Source organism: Ruditapes philippinarum, unplaced genomic scaffold (assembly GCF_026571515.1).
Source record: "Ruditapes philippinarum isolate M1 unplaced genomic scaffold, ASM2657151v2 ctg4602_1_1_1_1, whole genome shotgun sequence".
Lineage (NCBI taxonomy): Eukaryota > Metazoa > Mollusca > Bivalvia > Venerida > Veneridae > Ruditapes > Ruditapes philippinarum.
Window position 1 is genome coordinate 38,674 of NW_026865758.1, and position 23,568 is coordinate 62,241.

The 23,568-nt window shown below is 35.7% G+C and overlaps 1 protein-coding gene and 1 long non-coding RNA gene across 2 annotated transcripts in view; both read left to right on the top strand.

The window, feature by feature from the left end:
• LOC132730196 (ero1-like protein) overlaps window positions 1–12,473 on the top strand; it is a 46,681-nt gene extending 34,208 nt beyond the window's left edge. The window contains exons 4-5 of the mRNA XM_060716051.1: window positions 8,680–8,727; window positions 12,344–12,473. Coding sequence (XP_060572034.1) covers window positions 8,680–8,727; window positions 12,344–12,412 — 117 coding nt within the window. The 3' untranslated portion in view covers window positions 12,413–12,473. The remainder of the gene's footprint in view (window positions 1–8,679; window positions 8,728–12,343) is intronic.
• A 7,237-nt stretch (window positions 12,474–19,710) lies between these two features.
• LOC132730197 (uncharacterized) lies at window positions 19,711–20,999 on the top strand. The gene is made up of 3 exons (XR_009625729.1): window positions 19,711–19,953; window positions 20,245–20,312; window positions 20,613–20,999. It is a non-coding gene; the product is annotated as an uncharacterized LOC132730197 (long non-coding RNA).
• The last annotated feature ends 2,569 nt before the right edge of the window (window positions 21,000–23,568 follow it).

A 23,568-nucleotide genomic window follows, 5' to 3' on the forward strand; every position in this document is an offset into this window, starting at 1 on the left:
TGAAAATGGTTTCTGGAGCATAACTTAAGTTCCATTTGGCCCACAGTATTCAAACTTTATAGGATGATTGTCCATATTCGGTAGAAGACCCCTATTGATTGTGGGGTTACAAGGTCAAAGGTCAAGGTCACTAAATTACCCTAAAATTGAAAATGGTTTCCGGAGCATTTCTAAAGTTCCATTTGACCCACAGTATTCAAACTTCATAGGATGATTGTCCATATTGGGTAGAAGGCCCCTATTGATTTTGGGGTCACAAAGTCAAAGGTCAAGGTCACTATTACCTTAAAACTGAAAATGGTTTCTCAAGCTTAACTTAAGTTCCATTTGGCCCACAGTATTCAAACCTTATAGAATGATTGTCCATATTGGATAGAAGACCCCTATTTTTTATGGGTCACAAGGTCAAAGGTCAAGGTTACTATTATCTTAAAACTGAAAATGGTTTCTGGACCATAACTTAAGTTCCATTTGGCCCACAGTATTCAAACTTCATAGGATAATTGTCCATATTTGGGTAGAAGACCCCTATTGATTTTCTGGGTCACAAAATCAAAGGTCAAGGTCACTATTACCCTACAACTGAAAATGGTTTCTGGAGCATAACTTAAGTTCCCACAGTTGGCCCACAGTATTCAAACTTCATAGGATGATTGTTCATATTGTGTAGAAGACCCCTATTGATTTTGAGGTCACAAGGTCAAAGGTCAAGGTCACTGTTACCTTAAAACTGAAGATGGTTTCCGGAGCATAACTTAAGTTCCATTTGGCCCACAGTATTCAAACCTTATAGATTGAATGTCCATATTGGGTAGAAGACCCCTAACTTTTTAGGGTCACAAGGTTAAAGTTCAAGGTCACTATTACCTTAAAACTGAAAATGGTTTCTGGAGCATAACTTAAGTTCTATTTGGCCCACAGTATTCAAACTTCATAGGATAATTGTCCATATTTGGGTAGAAGACCCCTATTGATTTTCTGGGTCACAAAATCAAAGGTCAAGGTCACTATTACCCTACAACTGAAAATGGTTTCCGGAGCATAACTTAAGTTCCCACAGTTGGCCCACAGTATTCAAACTTCATAGGATGATTGTTCATATTGTGTAGAAGACCCCTATTGATTTTGAGGTCACAAGGTCAAAGGTCAAGGTCACTGTTACCTTAAAACTGAAGATGGTTTCCGGAGCATAACTCAAGTTCCATTTGGCCCACAGTATTCAAACCTTATAGATTGATTGTCCATATTGGGTAGAAGACCCCTAACTTTTTAGGGTCACAAGGTTAAAGTTCAAGGTCACTATTACCTTAAAACTGAAAATGGTTTCTGGAGCATAACTTAAGTTCTATTTGGCCCACAGTATTCAAACTTAATAGGATAATTGTCCATATTGGGTAGAAGACCCCTATTGATTTTGGGGTCACAAGGTCAAAGGTCACTATTACCCTACAACTGAAAATGGTTTCCCGAGCATACCTAAAGTTCCATTTAGCCCACAGAATTCAAACTTTATAGGATGATTGTCCATATTGGGTAGAAGACCCCTATCGATTTTGGGGTCACAAGGTCAAAGGTCAAGGTCACTTTTACGTTAAAACTTAACATGGTTTCTGGAGCATAACTTAAGTTCCATTTGGCCCACGGTATTCAAACTTCATAGGATGATTGTTCATATTGTGTGGAAGACCCCTTTTGATTTTGTGGTCACAAGGTCAAAGGTCAAGGTCACTGTTACCTTAATACTGAAAACAGATTCCGCTCAATAACTTAAGCATTTATCAATCTACAGCTTTAAAATTTTATAGGATGAACAGCCATGTCCAATACATGACCTTTATTGATTTTAGGGTCATAAGGTCAAAGGTCAAGGTCACACTGATCTTTAAACTGAAAGTTGTGGTTTCTGGAGCATAACTACAACTTGATGGTGGTGCTTTGAAAACAGCAACTGTATATATATATATATATGAAGGTTCTTCATATATAAAGGATAATTACTTTTTGAAGGAGGTAATACTGTACCTTATTCCCATGTCTTACAAATGTTTTAACCTTACTAACAAAAAAAAAACACTTTCAGGCATATAATGCTCCGCCTAGCGGTGCTGTTGTTTTATTGTCAAGAGAGATAGATTATTCGATTGTTTTACTATATGAAAGAAAACTGAATACAAATATGGTGGATCATTCAATTTACTTTGTGCACCATTATTATAAAGTAAACAAATGGAACCTTCTATTAAAGTTCACCATGTTGAAAGAAAACATTAAGTGATAAAGTATTTAATGTTAGGTTTATGTAAAGGCTGCTCTAATACTAACCTGGCAAGGTATCTAACCATATTCCTACAAACACCAAAGAAACTAGATGTGTCTGTTAGATATTTCATTTCAAGCTAAAATTGCAACCTGCATTTTTGTGCTCCCACTTTAGAGGGGCATTTAGATTTACCCTTGTCCATCCGTCCTTTCGTCTGTCTATATGTTCTCATTTTGTGTTGCATGTAGCTCAAAAAGTATTTGACTTAGATTCATGAAACTTTACAGGAATGTTGCTCAGCATGTGTAGTTGTGCACACGTGTATTTTTGTGTGGATTAATTTAGTATTTTTAGAGTTAAGTAGATGTGTCATGCGCAATAGCCAGACCCCTACCTCCAGTGTCAAGGCCGCACTTGCTTATTTAAGGTCAACATTGTCTATTTGAGGGTATATGTCGTGTCCGGTCCACAACTTTCTTATCTATGAAGGAATTTTGTAAATACTTGCCATAATTGTTCACAATAATCAGACGATGTGTCATGAGCAAAAACCGGTCACGTACCTCCAAGGTCAAGGTCACACTTGGAGGTCAAATACTTATATAGTCTGTTACAGGATATATTTTGTGTCCGGTCCATAACTTTTTCATAGATCAAAGAATTTTGAAAATACTTCGCACAAATAGTTTCTATAATAAGAGGATGTGTCATGTGCAACACCTGCATCCCTACCTCCAAGGTCTAGGTCACACTTAGAGGTCAAAATTTAGCATAGTCTGTTATAGGGTATATTTTGTGTTGGATCTAAAACTCCTTCATAGTTCAAGGGATTTTGAAATAACTTGGCACAAATAGTCACAATAATCAGACAATATGTCAAGTACAACACCTGCACCCCTACCTCCAAGGTCAAGCTCACACTTAGAGGTCAAAGGTTAATAGAGACTGTTATTTGGTATATTTTGTGTATCGTCCATTACTTCTTAATATATTAAGGGATTTTGAAAATACTTGGCACAAATAGTCACAATGATTAGATGATATGCCATGCGTAACATCTGTGTCCCTACCTCCAAGGTCAAGGTCACACTTAGAGGTCGAAGATTTACATAGTCTGTTATAGGGTATATTTTGTGTCCAATCTATAACTTATTCATAGTTCAAGGGATTTTGAAAATACTTGGCACAAATAGTCTCAATGATAAGACATTATGTCATGCACAACACCTGCTCCCCTACCTCCAAGGTCAAGGTCAAAGCTGAACATGATAGATTTTTAAATTCCGTGTTTTATTTTTATTTTTTTTTTTAACAAATTTAGTGTTGCATTTGGAGATCTAGTATTGATCATAATTTTGGACTGAATGTCCTAAGATCCATACCTCAATCTTTTGAAGTAGCACAAATTTATGCTTCATATAAAACTTCCCGAGGCGGGGGACGTTGGTAACTCTGTTACAAATTCTTGTTTGAATAACAATTGATTTAACCATTTTTCTGATAATAAGAATTAGATAGGTCAGGCATCTATGCGTTATGGCAATCTTCAATTGTATAGAAACAAAAAAATCTGTTCCTTCACTACTATTTAGTGTTGTATTAATGCGGTGGCATAACATTTTTCACAATGCATCTTGTTTTTTTGTTGTTGTTTGTTTTTTTATAAATAATTAAGAATAGCGAATGATGAAATGCATAATAATGATATGATGAACACATTTTTTAGCTCACCTGTCACAAAGTTTTGTGATCGCTTTTCGTCCGGCCGGCGTCCGTCCGTAAACTTTTGCTTCAAATGACATCTCCTCATAAACCACTTAGCCAATTTCATCCAAAACTTCACAGGAATGTTCCTTTGGTGGTCACCTTTAAAAAGTGTTCAAAGAATTTAATTCCATGCAGAACTCTGGTTGCCATGGCAACCGAAAGAAAAAACTTTAAATATCTTCTTTTAAAGAACCCAAAGAGCTAGAGCTTAGATATTTGGCATGAAACATCTTCTAATGAGTGTCTACCAAGTTTGTTCAAATAAAAGCCCTTGGGTCAAAATTGGCCCTGCCCCAGGGGGTCATTGATTTTCCCTATATGCATATAGTAAAAACTTAAATAATCTTCTTTTAAAGAACCCAAAGAGCTAGAGCTTAGATATTTGGCATGAAACATTTTCTAATGAGTGTCTACCAAGTTTGTTCAAATAAAAGCCCTGGGGTCAAAATTGGCCCCGCCCCAGGGGGGTCATTGATTTTCCCTGTATGCATATAGTAAAAACTTAAAAAATCTTCTTTTAAAGAAATCAAAGAGCTTGAGCTAAGATATTTAGCATGAAATACGTTCTAATGGGTGTCTACTAAGTTTGTTCAAATAAAAGCCCTGGGGTCAAAATTGGCCCTGCCCCGGGGGTCATTGATTTTCCTTATATGTGTATAGCAAAAACTTAAATAACCTCTTTGAAAAAATCCCAAATAGCTAGAGTTAGATATTAAGCATGAAACATCTTCTAATAAGTGTCTACAAAGTTTGTTCAAATAAAAGTCCTTGAGTCACAACTGCCCCAGGGGTGTCATTGTTTTTAACTATATGTGTACAGTAAAAACTCGCTAATGAGACCAATGAAGGGACTTTACAAATCTGGTCTTAATAGCGGGTTGGTCTCATTAATGAGTTTGGCCAAACAGAAAACCAGGCAATATATTAAGGGATACCATGTACTGTACACATGTTTATTTCTGGGCTAACCTATTTCAAATGAGAAGATATTAAGCATACACTATTATTTTTTTTATTTTCATTTATTTTCTTTTACTTTTTAACATTATAAAATTTTTAAACTTCTTTAGAGGTACAAAATGTATTATGAATGTCTTTCACCACAAACATATTTTTACATTCTTGTTATAAGAATGACATGACTTACTCAATTAAATCACCATTTTACTACAAGGCACATCAACCAATTAACCTTTAATTATTTTCACAGTTTTCATCGCCGATAACAACTTCAAAAACCTAATCGTATCATGTTTATGTTTGTTTAAAATTATGGAACGAAAGAGATAATTATAGCAGCAACACCTCTACAAACGTATTAAAAGTTTTCTGTTCAATATTTTGTTGTTTAATCCTCCAGTTATGACATTAAAGGTGTGAAATTAAGAAATTATTGACAATATTATTGCCCCGGGGGTCATTGGTTTTCCTTATATGTATATAGTAAAAACTTAAGGTAAAAACTTTTTTTAAAAATTCTTCTAGCAATTGACAAATGCTAGAGGTTAGATATTTTGCATGAAACATTGTGTAGTGAACCTCTAGCAAGATTGTTCGAATTATAGCCCTGGGGTCAAAATTGCCCCTGCCCCGGGGATCATTGATTTTCAATATAATATACATATAGTAAAAAATAAAAAAATCTTATTGTCTGAAGGTACAAGGCTTAAAGCTTTAATATTTGTTATATGATATCATCTATAGGTACTCTACCAAAGTTGTTCAAATTTTGCCTCTTAAGTGTCAAAATCAGGCCGGCCCTGGGGCCATAGGTTTTCCTTATCTGTCTCTCATTATGTACACAATTTTTTTAGTAAACAGAAAATAAAACAAAATGTTTTCTGAATGGGAGAAGGCTACAGCTTAGATATATGACTTGAAATGTTGTCTGGTGGACCTGTATCAAGATTGTTTTGTTGCCCAAGTCAGGACAGTGACGACTACTTTCTTGTTCTTTGATGTACAGCAATGAAATTTTGACCATGTGCACAGTTTTAGTTGTAAAATTGAACTTTGATATCAGGTGACATAGATTTTGATAATGTGACCTACTTTCTTGTCCTTTGATGTACATCTATGAAATTTGAACCATGTGCACAGATTAAGATGTAAAGTGAACTTTGATATCAGCTGATCTAGATTTTGACAAAGTGTCTTACTGTGTTGTCCTTTGATGTAGTCATGAAATTTAGGCTGTGTAAAATATGACCTTCACCGCCAAATTCACTAGACTCAAGTGCATTGATATATTCCTACTCTGAACTTTTATTTGATTAACAATAGATTTAACCACTAATCTGATAATAAGAATTAGATAGGTTAGGGATCTATGCATTATGACAATCTTCAATAGTATAGAAACAAATAAAATCTGTTCCTACACTACTATTTAGTGTTGTATTAATGCGGTGGCATAGCATTTTTATGCCACCGCAGCATCTGCGATGCGGTGGCATATAGCGATTCACCTGTGTGTGTGTTTGTTTGTGTGTGTGTGTGTTATATAGATTATATAGTGAACTTAAAAAATCTTCTTGTGAAAAACCACTAGTCCAATTTAAACCAAACTTGGCAGGATTGATCCTTGGGTGAAGGGCTTCCAAAGTTGTTCAAAGAATTTCATTCCATGCAGAAATCTGGTTGCCATGGCAACCGAAAGGAATTATAAGAATAAATTTAAAAAAACTTCTTGTAAAGACCCAAAAGGCCTAGAGCTTAGATATTTTGCATACGGCATTGTCTGGTAGACCTCTACCAAGATTGTTCAAATTATAGCCCTTGGGTCAAAATCGGCCCCGCCCCAGGGGTCATTGATTTTCACTATATGTACATATAGTAAAAACTAAAAATACCTTCTTGTAAAGACCCAAAAGGCCTAGAGCTTAGATATTTTGCATAAGGCATTGTCTGGTAGACCTCTACCAATATTGTTCAAATTATAGCCCTAGGGTATAAATGGGCCCCGCCCCGGGGGTCATTGATTTTCACTGTATGTACATATAGTAAAAACTTAAAATACCTTCTTGTAAAGACCCAAAAGGGCTAGAGCTTAGATATTTTGCATAAGGCATTGTCTGGTAGACCCTTACCAAGATTGTTCAAATTATAGCCCTGGGTCAAAATCGGCCCCGCCCCAGGGGTCATTGATTTTCACTATATGTACATATAGTTAAAACTTAAAATACCTTCTTATAAGGACCCAAAAGGTCTAGAGCTTAAATATTTTGCATAAGGCATTGTCTTGTAGACCTCTACCCAGATTGTTCAAATTATAGCCTGGGGTCAAAATCGACCCTGCCCCGGGGGTCATTGATTATCCTTATAATGTATATAGTAAAAACTTACAGTAAAAACATTAAAAAAAATCTTCTAGTAATTGACAAATGCTAGAGGTAAGATATTTTGCATGAAACATTGTTTAGTGAAGCCTTAGCAAGATTGTTCAAATTATAGCCCTGGGGTCAAAATTGGCCCCACCCCTAGGGGTCATTGATTTTCACTATGAACATAGAGTAAAAAATTAAAAAATCTTCTTATCTGAAGGTACAAGGCTTAAAGCTTTGATATTTGGTATATAATATCATCTTTGGGTCCTCTACTAAAGTTGTTTTAATTATGCACCTAGTGTTGAAATTGCCCTGCCCCAGAGGCGCTAGATTTCCTTATATGTATAAAATAAAAACTTGAAAAATCTTCTTCTCTGAATTGACAAAGGCTTAAGTTTAAATATATGGCATGAGACTTTGCGAAGTGAACCTCTACCAAGATTGTTCAAATTTTAGCCCTGGGGTCAAAATTGGTTCTGCCCCGGGGGTCATTGATTTACATTATGTATATCTAGTAAAAAAAAAAAAATATTTTTGTCTGAAGGTACAAGGCATAGAGCTTTCATGTTTGCTATATAATATCATCTATAGGTCCTCTACCAAAGTTATTCGGGGGCATGATTCTCATTATGTACACATAGTAAAAACAGAAAATAAAACAAATGGTTTCTGAATGGGAGAAAGCTTCAGCTTAGATATTTGACTTGAAATGATGTTTGGTGGACCTGTATCAAGATTGTTTTGAATTAAACCCTTGGGTCAAAATTTTGCCTTGACCAAGGGGACAGTGACCTACTTTCTTGTCCTTTGATGTACAGCAATGAAATTTTGACCATGTGCACAGTTTTAGTTGTAAAATTGAACTTTGATATCAGGTGACCTAGATTTTGATAATTTGACCTACTTTCTTGTGCTTTGATCTACAGCTATGAAATTTGAACCATGTGCACAGATTAAGATGTAAAGTGGACTTTGATATCAGCTTACCTAGATTTTGACAAAGTGTCTTACTGTGTTGTCCTTTGATGTAGTCATGAAATTTAGGCTGCGTGAAATATGACCTTCACCACCAAATTCACTAGACTCAAGTGCATTGATATATTCCTGCTCTGATCTTTTATTTGATTAACAATAGATTTAATCACTAATCTGATAATAAGAATTAGATAGGTCAGGGATCTATGCATTATGACAATCTTCAATTGTATAGAAACAAAAAAAATCTGTTCCTACACTACTATTTAGTGTTGTATTAATGCGGTGGCATAGCATTTTTTTCAAATGCAATCTTGTTCTCAAATGCAATCTTGTTTTTTTTTTTTCTAGGAACAATTACCTGATGGGTTAAAGAAAAGGACTGGACAAAATGGCAAGGTATTTAGGATATAATAAACAAATCATTTTTGGATTGCTTTCTTTACAGTGATATTTAAGGTCAAGTAATCTTTTAGGATTATGTCTGGCTTTGTACATATACGAGGGGAAGTCAGAAAATATTCTAACTTTTGACTCGTTCTCGAAAACCATTCAACATTTTAAAAAAAATCTTTCTACTCTTTTTCAAAATATTCTCCACCTACGTCTACGCACTTTTGCCATCTTCGTGGGAGCTTTTGTATTCCCACTGTGAACCATGACGTAGACCTATGTTTTAGGTACTGTGTAACAGCAGATATCAAAGCCGCCCTGGTCTTATATTTCTTTCCAGCGAGCAACTTTTTCAGTTCTGTAAACAAATAAAAGTCACAGGGGGCGAGGTCTGGGCTATAAGGAGGGTGAGACAACAATTGCCATTTGTAGGAGTTGATAACCGCCACTGTAGCTGTGTAGTTATCGTGAAGAAGGAGGACATTTTTCTGTGCTAACCTGGGACGCATTTACTTCAGCTTTTCTCTGAGATTTTTCAGAATTACTTCAGAATAGTATTTTGCGGTGACAGTTTGACCTTTTGGCATGAAATGAGTAAATATCATTCCTCGTGAATCCCAAAAGGCAACAAGCATGACTTTGCCAGCCGAAAGAAAACAGCTTAAACTTTTTAGGAGATGGGCAACCAGCTCGTTTCCACTGCTTTGACTGAGCTTTTGTCTCAGGTTCGGAATAATGAACCCACATCTCATCTCCAGCGATTCAAAAACTTATCTCCTTCATGATTAAAACAACTTAAATGTTCTTTTGCATTGGTTACTCTGGTTGCCTTTTGATCTGCGGACAGCTGTCTAGGCACCCACCTGGCACATACCTTGCTCATGCCTAGGTGTTCGTGTAAAATCTTGTGTGCCGATGCCTTACCGATGCTAAACTTGTTGGCTACCTCCTCAAAGTTACTCGACGATTTTTGTTGACAAAAGCTTTAACATTTGCTACCATTGTTGGGGTCACCGCCTCAGCTGGCCGCCCAGTCCTAGGCCTGTCACAAACACTTGTTCTGCCTTCACAAAACTGAGAAACCCAGTTGTAGAAGGTTGAACGTAATACACATTTATCAGAAAATCTTTTTTTAAGCCTCTGAAAGATGTGGCAGGGCTTTTCACCTTCTGCAACCAGAAACTTTATTACAGAGCGTTGTTCCTCTAACAAAGAGTCCATGATAGACGAAACACCTATCATATATCAGAGGGCAAAATACTGTGTACACACAACTATCATTGAAAATAAACTGACCACGTTATTTGCGAATGAATGTAGTTTTCACCAATATATAATGTGTGTATATAGCAGCATGTGGAAAGACTTAAGGAGCATGAAAAGTCCGGATATTTTCTGACCGTCCCTTGTATTGCCCTGCATGCTAATAGCTTCATTTTTGGCTTACCTGAGAATAAAATTCTCAGAGGTAAGCTTTAGTTGTACCCATGTGTCTGTCGTTCATAGTCCATCATTGTCCACAATTTCTTCAAACACCATCTCCTTGTAAACCACTTGATGGTCTTGACCAAACTTCACAGGAATGACCCTAAATAGGTAGTCCTTTATAAATGTTGCATAAATAGTTCCAGTTTATGCATTAGGAGGCCACAGAAGCTAAAAAATAAAATCTTTGAAAGTCTCGTTATGAGAAACTACAATGCACAGAGCTTAGATATTTGGCATATAGCATTGTCTAATGGACCTTTACGAGTTTGTTCAAATTAAAGCACTGGGGTCTAAATCAGCCGCACCTCAGTTGGTCTTGGATTTTCCTTACATCTGTAGTAAAGTAACAAAAAGCTGGAGCTTATATATTTGGCATGCAGCATTGTATTTTTGACCTGTACGATGTTTGTAAAAGTTATTGCCATTAGGCATTAAATCATGTGGAGGGCTCCACCCATGGAAAGGCTGGGGGTCATGGATTTTCTTAATATGTGTATAAACTAGTGACTTCCATGACAACCATTGACTGCCTGTAGGCTTAAGCAACCAATAACTTACTATAGCAACGAGTGACTTCTCTAAGCAGTCAATTACTTTCCATAGCAACCATTGACTTCCATAGCAACCAGTGACTTTTCATAGCAACCATCAACTTTCATAGCAATCTGTAACTTTCAAAAGCAACCATTCACTTTCATAGCAATCAGTGACTTCCAATAGCAGCCGGTGACTGGCATTACAACCATTGACTTTCCATAGCAACCAATGACTACTACCCATAGCAGCTATGCACTCACATAACAGCCATTGACTTTCTATTGTAACCAGTGACTTTCATAGCAAACATTGATTTACCATAGCAACCATTATATTTTCAAAGCAACTGGTGACCCCAATAGCATATTTTAAGCTTTCTATAACAACATTGTCTTATAAAGCAACCAGTGACTTCTTAGTAGCCATTGACTTTCCATATCAAATTGTAAATTTCCATAGCAACCAGTGACTTCCAAAGCAAACATTGACTTCCATAGCAAACATTGACTTTTAGCAAAGCAACCACTGACTTCCATAGCAAACATTAACTTTCCATAGCAACAGGTGAATCTACCATTGAATTTCATAGCAACTACTGTGGAACTCAATTGTAGCGAACTCTGATACAGCATACTCTCTATCATGAATGCATCGTAAAATTGTAAAAGTATAAGTAGCATATGACTGCAAAATAGATAACATGAATGGCGTTTAGAAACAAGTATCAGATTATTATAATTAATATTTTAAAAACCTTTATACATAATTGTGAATATGTAAGTATATAAACATATGATACGAGTATAAATTTATGATAAGAATAAATAACAATTGTATCTATCAAATTGCCAAACATGCCAGCTATTTGTTATATATATTTATGTTTGCAATTTTATAATTTGTTTATAAGCAACTATTTCCTTTATATTCTTTATAATAAACCTTGGATATAGCAAACTAAATGTCATGGTCCGAACAAGTTCCTTATAACTGAGTTTCACTGTACTGACTTCCTAGGAATCAACTGATTTTGTACAGCAACCAGTAACTAATCTTTAGTAACTTTTGTTTTCGCTTCATAATAAGCAACCAGTAATGTTTTTGCATGTGCACTGTTTCAGATACAAATATGAACTTTGTGGTCAGTTTATAATTTAGATTTTATATCTGCTTTTTATTTATAATTACAATTTATAATATTAGTTGCTCCTGGTCATGAAGAGGATTTTATAATTAGGTGAAAGATATTAGGGCCATCATGGCTCTCTTGTTATTTTAATTACTATTATCATATTTGTACCTAAAAACTAACAGAGAAACAACTATTCCTGCATATATTGATAAGTTTGACTTTATTGGTAATCAAGTACCTTAAGCTGTTGTGTTAACCCATACCCGTCACTAACAGTGATCAGTATAGAGCCAGGCCAGTTACACTTCTGTGCAGTCTGGCCAGGCTCTATTTTATTTACTTACTATCTGTAATTTTCATCTTGATGTATTCAAATATGTAGTAAGAACATTAGATGATGGCTAATTTCAGAAATTGAAAAAATTAAAAAGTGAAAATATTTATCAACAATGAAATGTCTTTTAGGACAGAGATAGTGAAGTTCATGAAGATTGTGATGATGATTTAGGATATCTAAACACCACTATCAGGTAAGTAATAAAGTTATTAGTTTCCTACCAGTTTAATTAGAGAGGACCTTTAAGAGGTCTGCCAGCCCTCCTTTCTGTCTATGCACTTAGTTTAGTACTGAGGTGGCAACAGGAACAATAGGTTACTAATTTTTAACTTGTCATGGAAAGTATTGATATTCAGGTGAGCAATATGGCTCTCATAATGTACATGTACATTTTAGTAAAACCTTCTTTTCTGAAGATACAAGGCTTAGAGCTTTGATATTTGGTAAATGATATCATCTGTAGGTCCTCTAACAAACATTTTCAAAAATTGGCCCCACCTTGGAGCCATAGGTTTCCAAATATGGAGAAAACCTTGTTAACACTCGAGGAACTACTGTTTTTTAGCTCACCTGAGCAATGCTCAGGGTGAGCTATTGTGATGGCCCTGTGTCTGTCGTCCGTCGTCGTGCCTCGTCAACTTTTAACATAAACAACATCTCCTCTGAAACCAATGACTGCACATCAACCAAACATTACAGAAATGATCCTTGGGTGGTCCCCTTTCAAAGTTGTTCAAATGGTTCCGGTCTGTTGCATATGTAGGTCATAGGGCCAGAAAAGGATTTCAAAAAATACAAAATTAAAAAATCTTCTTGTCTGAAAGTACATGGGCCAGAGCTTTGATTTTTGGTATACGGTATCATCTATGGGTCCTCTACCAAAGTTGTTCAAATTTTGTCCCTAGTGTCAAAATTGGCCCCGCCCCGGGGGGTCATAGGTTTTTCCTTATATGTATATAGTAAAATCTAAAAAAATCTTCTTCTCTGATTTGGCAAAGGCTATAGATTAGATATTTGGCATGAAACATTGTGTTGTAGACCTCTATCAAGATTGTTCAAATAATGGCCCTAGGGTCATTGATTTTCATTACATACAGTACGCTCACCGCAGCTTTTGCCTTAACCGCATTACCACCGCGGATGATTTTTTTCTACCGCGGACAAACGTGGTGGAGGTCCGCGATAAAAATAATCCTTTCCCCCGCGATCCACGGTGTCTAGTTGTTTCCATCGCGGACCAAAATCCGACGATTGCAGTCATATTATCGTTAAAATCAGTCATCCGTGTTTTGCGGGGGAACGCGGGGGTCAGAATAAGTAAATCTAAGAAAAGAAAAAAATAAACAAACAAAAAAACTTACATACATTGTAAGTCTATGACTGTGGATTTGCTTTTATTTTAACATTAAGAATAAGTAATTTATATGCAGTCCTTGCAATTTAAAAATAATTTTAATTGTTTATTTTGTCATCGCCAGAACCCACTATCCATAAATACTGCTTTTTAATACCGATACCGATATACGGCCTGGGTTACTGACGATGCCTTTTCTTTGATATAAAAGATATTTCTTTGGTTATGATACAGTTCTAATTTTAGCAGTACATTTCTTACTACATCCCCATGTTTATTTCATGTCTTGCAACAAAAATAACAGCACCCCAAATTTTTACAATCGACGATGAAATTTTAGAATAGAGTTTAGAAATTTTACTCGCCAAACTCCAAATGTATTAGTCAACGGAAAACACAACTTTCTACAAAAGAAATAAAACAGTGTTCCCTTCAATTTTACAATGTTTGATGAAATAACAGACTAAACAGATAGTTGGTTGATTTTTTTTCTACATGCATGTAACTTAATATATGCATTCTGTGCTTATTACAGCTGACGGAAAACATGCCCTATGAACGTTGCCTTTGCCTTGCTGATTTCTGTTCTCATTATTTTTTTCTGTAAAAATATTATGAAATAGAAAATAGTTGATATTGTTTAGATAAATAAAAAACTTGACCCCTACCCAGCTTAGGTATTTCCCTTGTTTATTTCAATAGACAGAAAATATATATTACAACAAAAATTACATCATCCTTCATTCTTAAATAAAAGATCGTAGGATAACTGTGTTTCCAGATTTTTATACTATAGATTAGAAATTTGACACCTACCTCCTATTTTATTGCAATCAATGGTTAAAGATGTCTAATAATAAAAACTACCTCATCCCTCAATTTGGCAATTTTCTATGAAATGAAAGCATGGGTGTGATACACGGTTTTTGAACATCATGTATATATTGATATTGGAATCAAGCAATTTGATTATGATTATTAATCATCAATTATTATTCTTTCTGTTTCCAACATGTTCAGGAAAATATAATGTCAGTGACAGCCAAGACCTCAAGTTACGTACAAGGTTTCCGTTGTGCAATTTATTCATCAGTATCAGCACTAAAGATGTTAACAAATAATTAAATAAAATCTTCATTAAACTTTTAAAATTAATTTTGTAATGGAACACAATTTGATTATTATAAATAATACTAGTATTATGCTTCTGTTTTCAGCATTTTCTGAGAAAAAAAATCAACGTTACAACACCATGTTTACGTTGTGCAGTTTATTCAACATTGCTGGTATATGTAATATCAGCGCAAAAGATGTTATCAAAAAATAAAACAGAACAAAGAATAAAATTGTTATTATACCCCCGCACAACAAAGTTGTAAGGGGGGTATACTGGAATCAGCTTGTCCGGCTGTCCGTCGGTTTTTTCTTGTCCGCCCAATAACTTAAGATTCCTTTGACCCTTAGTCTTCATATTTGGCATGGAGGTTAGTCATGATTAGTAGATGACCCCTATTGATTTTGAGGTCACTAGGTCAAAGGTCAAGGTCACAGGGGCCTTGACTTCAAAAAGCTTGTCCGCCCAATAACTTAAGATTCCTTTGACCTGCAGTCTTCATATTTGGCATGGAGGTTAGTCATGATTAGTAGATGACCCCTATTGATTTTGAGGTCACCAGGTCAAAGGTCAAGGTCACAGGGGCTTTGACTTCAAAAAGCTTGTCCGCCCAATAACTTAAGATTCCTTTGACCCATAGTCTTCATATTTGGCATGGATGTTGATCATGATTAGTAGATGACCCTTTTGATTTTGAGGTCACTGGATCAAAGGTCAAGGTCATAGGGACTTTGACTTCAAAAAGTTTGTCCACCCATTAACTTAAGATTCCTTTGACCCACAGTCTTCATATTTGGTATGGATGTTGATCATGACTATTAGGTGACCCCTATTGATTTTGAAGTCACTGGGTCAAAGGTCAAGGTCACAGGGACCTTGACAAAAAAAATGTTTTATTCTCAATTGCTAAAGAATGTCCTGTCCGCAATGTATTGACATTTTCACATTTGAAGCATGTAGAATACATAACTTAGCAATGCACTGGCTTAGTAACCTCAGATTTGGCAGGGAGGTTGTCCTTGAGCTCTAAATGGCCACTGTTGATTCTGACAAAGTGGTATGCGGGGGTATTCACGCCATGATAGTGGCAGTTCTAGTTTTATTTATTTTCATTGTTTTTAATTTCGGGTATATGTAGTTTCTATGTTGACCCCAAAATTTCATCATTTAAGAAATCCGTCACGCTATCCTACTTTTATCTTGTTCTGCAAATTCATTCAGGGATCTGCATACCCGATCTCTTCCAGTCTGAAAACAATAAATATAATTTTTCGAATATAGATATCTATCATCAAAAGTGTTGAACATTAATTTACTGGTTGAAAGGCTATATGTTTCGTTATAGGATATATTATTAGGCCTATTTTCCAGGGATCTACATTAGATTTGTTTTTGTTAAAACTTGTAGCCACGTGCGTGACAGAGGTGCTTATTATCACAATAAAAATTGAGACAAAAGAAATTTTAATATATCCGTTTTCTTGTCGGTAGTCCTACATATTCCATTGTAAAGATTAAATATATCTAGAAATGAAATAAATACATGTTTATAATAAAATGTCTTGCCGGTAAGTCTTCGCTACGCAGAATGTCTGATTATTAACCAGGTTTTCCGAAGGAAAAAACTGGTTATTAGATTGAGGTATGTCGGCGGGGCGGAATGGGCGGCCGGCGGACGGGCGGCGGGCGGGCGTAAACAATTTCTTCTGTGCGCAACTCCTTCTACATTTCTCAACGGATTTTGACCAAACTTTCACAGAAGCTTTGTCATCAAGTGCCCTGGCGCATATTGTCGGGGTTTTTGCGATTGGATAATATTTGACCTAATTATGGCCCTTTGTTTTTTTTCCTTATATAGAATATATAGTGAACAATTTCTTCTGTGCGCAACTCCTTCTACATTTCTCAACGGATTTTGACCAAACTTTCACAGAAGCTTTGTCATCAATTGCCCTTGAGCATATTGTCTGGGTTTTGCGATTGGATAATATTTGACCTAATTACGGCCCTTTGTTTTTTTTTCCTTATATAGAATATATAGTGAACAATATCTTCTGTGCGCAACTCCTCCTACATTTCTCCACGGATTTTGACCAAACTTTCACAGAACCTTTGTCACCAAGTGCCCTGGGGCATATTGTCGGGGTTTTGTGATTGGATAATATTTGACCTAATTATTGCCCTTTGTTTTTTTTCCTTATATAGAATATATAGTGAACAATTTCTTCTGTGCTGAACTCCCTCTACAATTCTCAAGGGATTTTGTTCAAACTTTCACAGAAGCTATGTCATCATGTGCCCTGGCGCATATTGTCAGGGTTTTGTGATTGGATAATATTTGACCTAATTATGGCCCTTTTTTTTTCCTTATACAGAATATATAGTGAACAATTTCTATCGTGCGCAACTTCTCCTACATTTCTCAACGGATTTTGACCAAACTTTCACAAAAGCTTTGTTATCAAGTGCCCTGGCGCATATTGTCTGGATTTTGTGATTGGATAATATTTGACCTATTTATGGCCCTTTGTTTTTTTTTTCTTATACAGAATTATCAATATATAGTGAACAAATTCTTCTGTGCTGAACTCGTCCTACATTTCTCAACGGATTTTGTTCAAACTTTCACAGAAGCTTTGTCACCAAGCGCCCTGGCACATATTGTCGGGGTTTTGTGATTGGATAATTGTTGACCTAATTATGGCCCTTTTTTTTTCCTTATACAGAATATATAGTGAACACTTCTTCAGTGGCAATTCCTCCTACATTATTCATGTTTTACATTGCACATAGTTACATTGTTTGTTGCTTGTATTTGTATTTCAAATACAACATATTTATCTACAATGGTGATAATTGAAAACCTGGTTTCATGGCATTGCCATGTTTCTTGTTTTTTTCCTGTCGGTAGTCATAGATATTCATGCAATGTCTTCAATGAAAAAGTGGAAACATGTTCATAAGATATTTTCAACACAAATTTTACAACTGATTATGTAAAGTTACCAAAGGTTTCTTGTCGGTATGAACGTTACAGTACACGCGTTGCATCAGATTTTTTTTCTTGTCGGTCACCATATTTTTAATTTTCTACACTGTATATAAAAAAAAACGAAACAAAAAACAAACACTCAGATTAAAAGAAAATAAGTAAGCCTTGCATGTATTTAATATGTACGAGTACATGTTTATTAACAACACATGGGTTCTTGTTGGTCCTTGACGGTTCTTGTCGGTAAATATTACCCTTACCAAAATGACTTTAAGTGACTTATATGTTTCTTATATGCAACTTATACTTGACCTATAAGAGAACTATATGCTACATATAAGTCACTTTTGGCCATTTTTTCCCCAACATATAAGTCACATACAAGTCACCTATAAGTGCCTTATACTGGTGAAGTTTGAAGTAACCAGTTTCTATGTTAGATATAAGTGAAAACTTAGAACTTTTGCAAGACTTTTTATTACTGAGCAAAGCTGAAAAAATTACTAAGTACAAAAACATGAGAAAATGGGTAAAATTTATTGAAGTTGATTTGTAATTCTTTGCTTTAACACAATGGGTATCAAAATACTCAGAATTTAAAATACTATAATCTTAGACCTTAATCACAAACAATTAAGATTTTTTTTTAAATGTTGCTTATTAATTTTTGAACATAGCTGGGGGTTTTTAAATAAGATAATAGAAAAAATGATTATCAATTAAGTATATTACCTGTAAAAAATTTTGGTACATATTCTGTGCGGAATTGGGACAGAAATGGCATTCAATCAGTGATTTCTAGGCTACCATGGACAGAAATGAAATTCCATGTCATTTCTTCTCACAAGGAAAATATTTCACATTAAAGTCACCCAAGGCATAATTCTACTCTTGTTTTTTTCTAACTTGAAACAGACATTGAAATCTATATGTTTTTACCTACTGTACTTCTTACAGACCTAATTTCGCTGAAGTAAGATATTCTAACAAGAAAAAGAGGTATATTTTTTTTTTTAATATACAAGTGTTATTTTTAAGACATTTAGGCCTAGTGTATTTTAGATATTTAAACATTAAAAAAAACAGTGCTTGAAATAAACAGTTTATATTGCCCTTTTAATCTATATAAAATCAAGGAACCAATATGCCTGAAGATTGCTTATATTTTCTACATCCACTGATACACCACATAGATCAGAGGTCTGATAAAACTGGCCACCTGCCTTTGCCACCATATGTGCATGACTAATTTTTAGCTCGACTATTCGATAAGAATAAGTAGAGCTATTGCAGTCACCCGAGCGTCGGTGTCCGCGTCGGCGTCGGCGTAACCACTTATGTTAAAGTTTTTGTAATAGTTCAAATATTTTCAAAGTCCATTGACATATGGCTTTGAAACTTTGCACACTTGTTCACCATCATGACCCCAACCTGTAGACAGGAGGAGGTAACTCTATCAAGCATTTTGACAGAATTATGCCCCTTTTTCGACTTAGAATTTACGTTAAAGTTTTTGTAATAGTTAAAATATTTTCAAAGTCCATTGACATATGGCTTTGAAACTTTGCACACTTGTTCACCATCATGACCCTAACCTGTAGACAGGAGGAGGTAACTCTATCAAGCATTTTGACAGAATTATGCCCCTTTTTCGACTTAGAATTTACGTTAAAGTTTTTGTAATAGTTCAAATATTTTCAGAGTCCATTGACATTATGGCTTTGAAACTTTGCACACTTGTTCACCATCATGACCCCAACCTGTAAACAGGAGGAGGTAACTGTATCAAGCATTTTTTTTACTATCAAGCACTAAGTATAGTCGAGCGTTGCTGTCCTACCGACAGCTCTTGTTTGACTGGTTATTCCTACAAATCAGACTGTTCCATGTGATTATTTTGGGGAAAGATAACATTTCCTATCATGAATTTGTAAAAAATGACATTGCATTTTCTTTTTCAAAAATGTATAATGATTTTTAAACTTTACATATCTATAATTTATTTGATTTTTTTTCACATTCAATGATTGTAAGATAGAACTGATGAGTGCTTTGATTTTTGGATTTACCCTGTTGCACATAACATTGGACCTGCCCAGGTACACAGTTGTAAGTCTGAAACATTTAGGTTAGCAAGCTGGTGGAAATCACAGAGAATCTACTTGATGTTTTAGGAAATTTAGAGATATTGTTTTGTTTAAGATGTTTAAGTATAGTTATGGTAAATAAGAATGACAAGAAGAATCACCTTGGACAAGAAGATATACAACAAAATCAGGTAAATACCTTTGAGTTACATTTATGGGTTATATATTAAACAATCAAAGTAAGATGGCAGCAAACTAAAATTTGTAACTTGAGAGATCAAGGCTGTTTTTATTTTAGATTTACTAATACTTGTAATTGATTTAAATCTAGATTTAATAGTCAAATTAATTGAATTATTAGAACTAAATAGTACAATCAGTAGTTTTATGCAGCTGAATAAGACAGGGTTATCATAATCATTTAACATTTTATTGTTGTTTTCAATGGAGATTTCTGATATTACATTTTACATACATTGCAGGCTAGTGGGACCAGTTCTTACTTTGAGATGCCAGGTGAATAATGATATGCAGTATTGAGCCTGAAAAGGTATATTTTTTTAATCTCTATACTTACTGCTCTTAATCTTTCACAGAAAAGAGCATAATAAATGTTGTTGCAAATAGTGCTGTTAATCAATTCTTATAGAGACTTTTAGCAATTCTTAAACAACACTGTTGACTTGTGCACTAAAATGAGATACTGTGTAACTTAGTATATTTGTATATGCATAAGCATAAATAGCTAATATAGTTTGATGATATACAAAATATGAAATATAACTGCATTTACAATGGTCGGAATTTATTCCACATCTTTTTTAATTAATTATGAATTTTATCTTTAAAGGTGAACACAGCCACATGAAGTTCTCCGAGGAAACAGAATCAGAGCACTGAAACAGACATCAATAGAAGAAATAGTAGTTTGAATAATCAGAAACATTTGATCAAATTTATGATTTGAACAGTTCCTCACCGACAGACTTCCAGCAAAATAATTGTATAAATAAAGTGTTTGATTCCAAGAAAACCAGTAAAAAACAAAAACTTGCTGTTACAAATGAATATTGTTTTTGTTATAGTGAATGTAAGATGATTGAACTGAAGGATATGTATGTTGAATTTTGTATTTTGCTCATTTATATGACTATGAATATAAATTAATAAACATTTTTGAAATTAAATTACTAAACTTTTATTTTATTTCAAGCTTTTTTGACATCAAGCAACATATATGCGACTTACATGTGACTTATATGTTACTATTAAGTGACTTATATTAAATCACTTATATGTAACATGTAAGTCACTTATATGTAACATATAAGTCACTTATATGTTACTTATAAGTTGAGCATATCTTTGACTTACATGTCACATATATGTGACTTATATATAACTTATACTTCACTTATATGTCAAAATGCCAGACATATACTGCACTTACATCTAATTTGCATTTAAAATACATATACTTGACTTATAGGTGAATTGACTAAGTGAAGTATAATCTACATATAAAATAGCCTATAAGTGACTTATAAGTGAATTCCGTAAGGTATACTCATTTGTATAAAAAAATATGTTTACACCTGTAACTGATTGAAGATCAGATTTACTGGAAAAATACGGAAAATACCTGGTGAAATAACTTTTTTTGGTAGCAAAACGGGCCCGAACAGCTTGTCATTTCAAAACTTATGAATATTCACACGGAAATAAATACATTATAACGTTAACTTAAATAATCGGGGTCAGGGAAAAAATACAGGTTGCAATAACTTTTGACTAGCGTTACGGCCCCGGACGCTAGCTGTTTCAACTTCTGAAATTGACGTCTAAAAACATTCTGAAATGGAAAATAAAGGCAAATAAATTATTTTAGTAGACTCTAATATAAATTCTTAACTGTACTTTTACATGTTTTTCATAAAGTTTACAAGTTCCATTAAAATACTTTAAAATTCAATCCGTTTTCAACGATGAAATACCCCGCGGTCCACCGAGTTGACCCTGCGTTCCCCGCAATTAACCCACAGTGTTCGCGGGGGAAACGCTTCCGGCTGTAGATTCATGTCCGCGGTGGTGAAAATTTCCTGTCCGCGGGATTACGCGGACAATATTTGAGCAAATTTTCGTCCTCGATGAGTCACATCTGCGGGGACACGCAGGTTTTGCAAAAGCCGCGCTGAGCGTACTGTACATATAGTGAAAACTTGAAAAATCTTCTGGTCTGAAAGTAAATGGCCTTGAGCTTTGATATTTGGTCTATGGTATCATCTGAAGGTCCAATACCAAAGTTGTACAAATTTTGTCCCTAGTGTCAAAATTGGCCCCACCCCGGGGGGTCATAGGTTTTTCTAATATCTATATAGTAAAACATAAAAAAATCTTCTTCTCTGAATTGGCAAAGGCTACAGGTAAGATATTTGGCATGAAACATTGTGTGGTAGACCAGTCTACCAAGATTGTTCAAATAATGGCCCTCGGGTCAAAATTTGCCCCGCCCTCGGAGGGTCATTGGTTTTTATTATATACATATTGTGAAAACTTGAAAAATCTTCTGGTCTGTAAGTAAATGGCCTAGAGCTTTGATATTTGGTCTATGGTATCATCTATAGGTCCAAAACCAAAGTTGTTCAAATTTTGTTCCTAGAATTAAAATTGGCCCCGCCCTGGGGGTCATTGATTTTCCCTATATGTATATAGAAAAACTTAAAAAATCTTCTTTTAAAGAACCCAAAGAGCTAGAGCTAAAGCTACAGTCTCACTTACATCCCGGCAGAGCCCCGGCAAAGCCCCGGTAGACGTCCGGGGTGATCCGGGAACGACCGGGATACGACCGGGAACAACCGGAGTACATCTGTAACTCTGCCGGCAACGTCCTGGATGATCCGGGATGATCCGGGAACATCCGGCATTCGACCCCGGATGGAATAAAATATTTAATATCACCGGGGTGGTCCGGGATGATCCGGGAAGGTATAGCTTTGCCGGCTTCATCCTTAGCTCTGCCGGGAACGACCGGGGTTATACCGGGGAAGCACCGTAGCTCTGCCGGCACAAACCGGGGATGATCCGGGGTACGAAATAGCCGGTAGAGCTACGGTAGAGCCCCAGTATATGCCGGCAGTGCCCCGGTAACTACAGGCAGAGCCCCGGAGGATAAAGGTAGAGCTACGGTTGATCCCGGTAGAGCCCCGGCAAAGCCCGGATCATTTCAGAAGAATAACGACAATTTGCGATGATTGCACTCGTTTGTATTAAAACCCTTCCCATTTCCTTTCTATCCAGTATGGCATAAGGATTTTTCAGAAAATCATTATGAATTACTATTCTAGATCAATAGATATTATATTAAATAAAAATTATGTATCAATGTTATCTTTTTCGGGCGTTTTCAATCCACCGGGGTTCTACCGGGGCTCTGCCTGGATCGTCCTGGGCTCTGCCGGGGCTCTGCCTGGATCGACCGGGGCTCTGCCTGGGTCAACCGGGGCTCTTCCGGCGTCATCCGGGAACGACCGGGGAAGCACCGGCATGAACCGTAGCTTCACCTGGGCTCTGCCTGGATGATCCGGAGCGCATCCTGGGTGGTTAGTTGGGAATTACCGTAGTGCTGCCGGGGTAAGTGTGACCGCAACAATAATTTCACCCCGGATCGTCCCGGATCATCCCGGTAACTTACCGGGATGGTCCTGGGCTCTGCCGGGAGTAAGTGAGACCGCAGCTTTAGATATTTAGCATGAAACATCTTCTAATGGGTGTCTACCAAGTTTGTTCAAATAAAAGCCCTGGGGTCA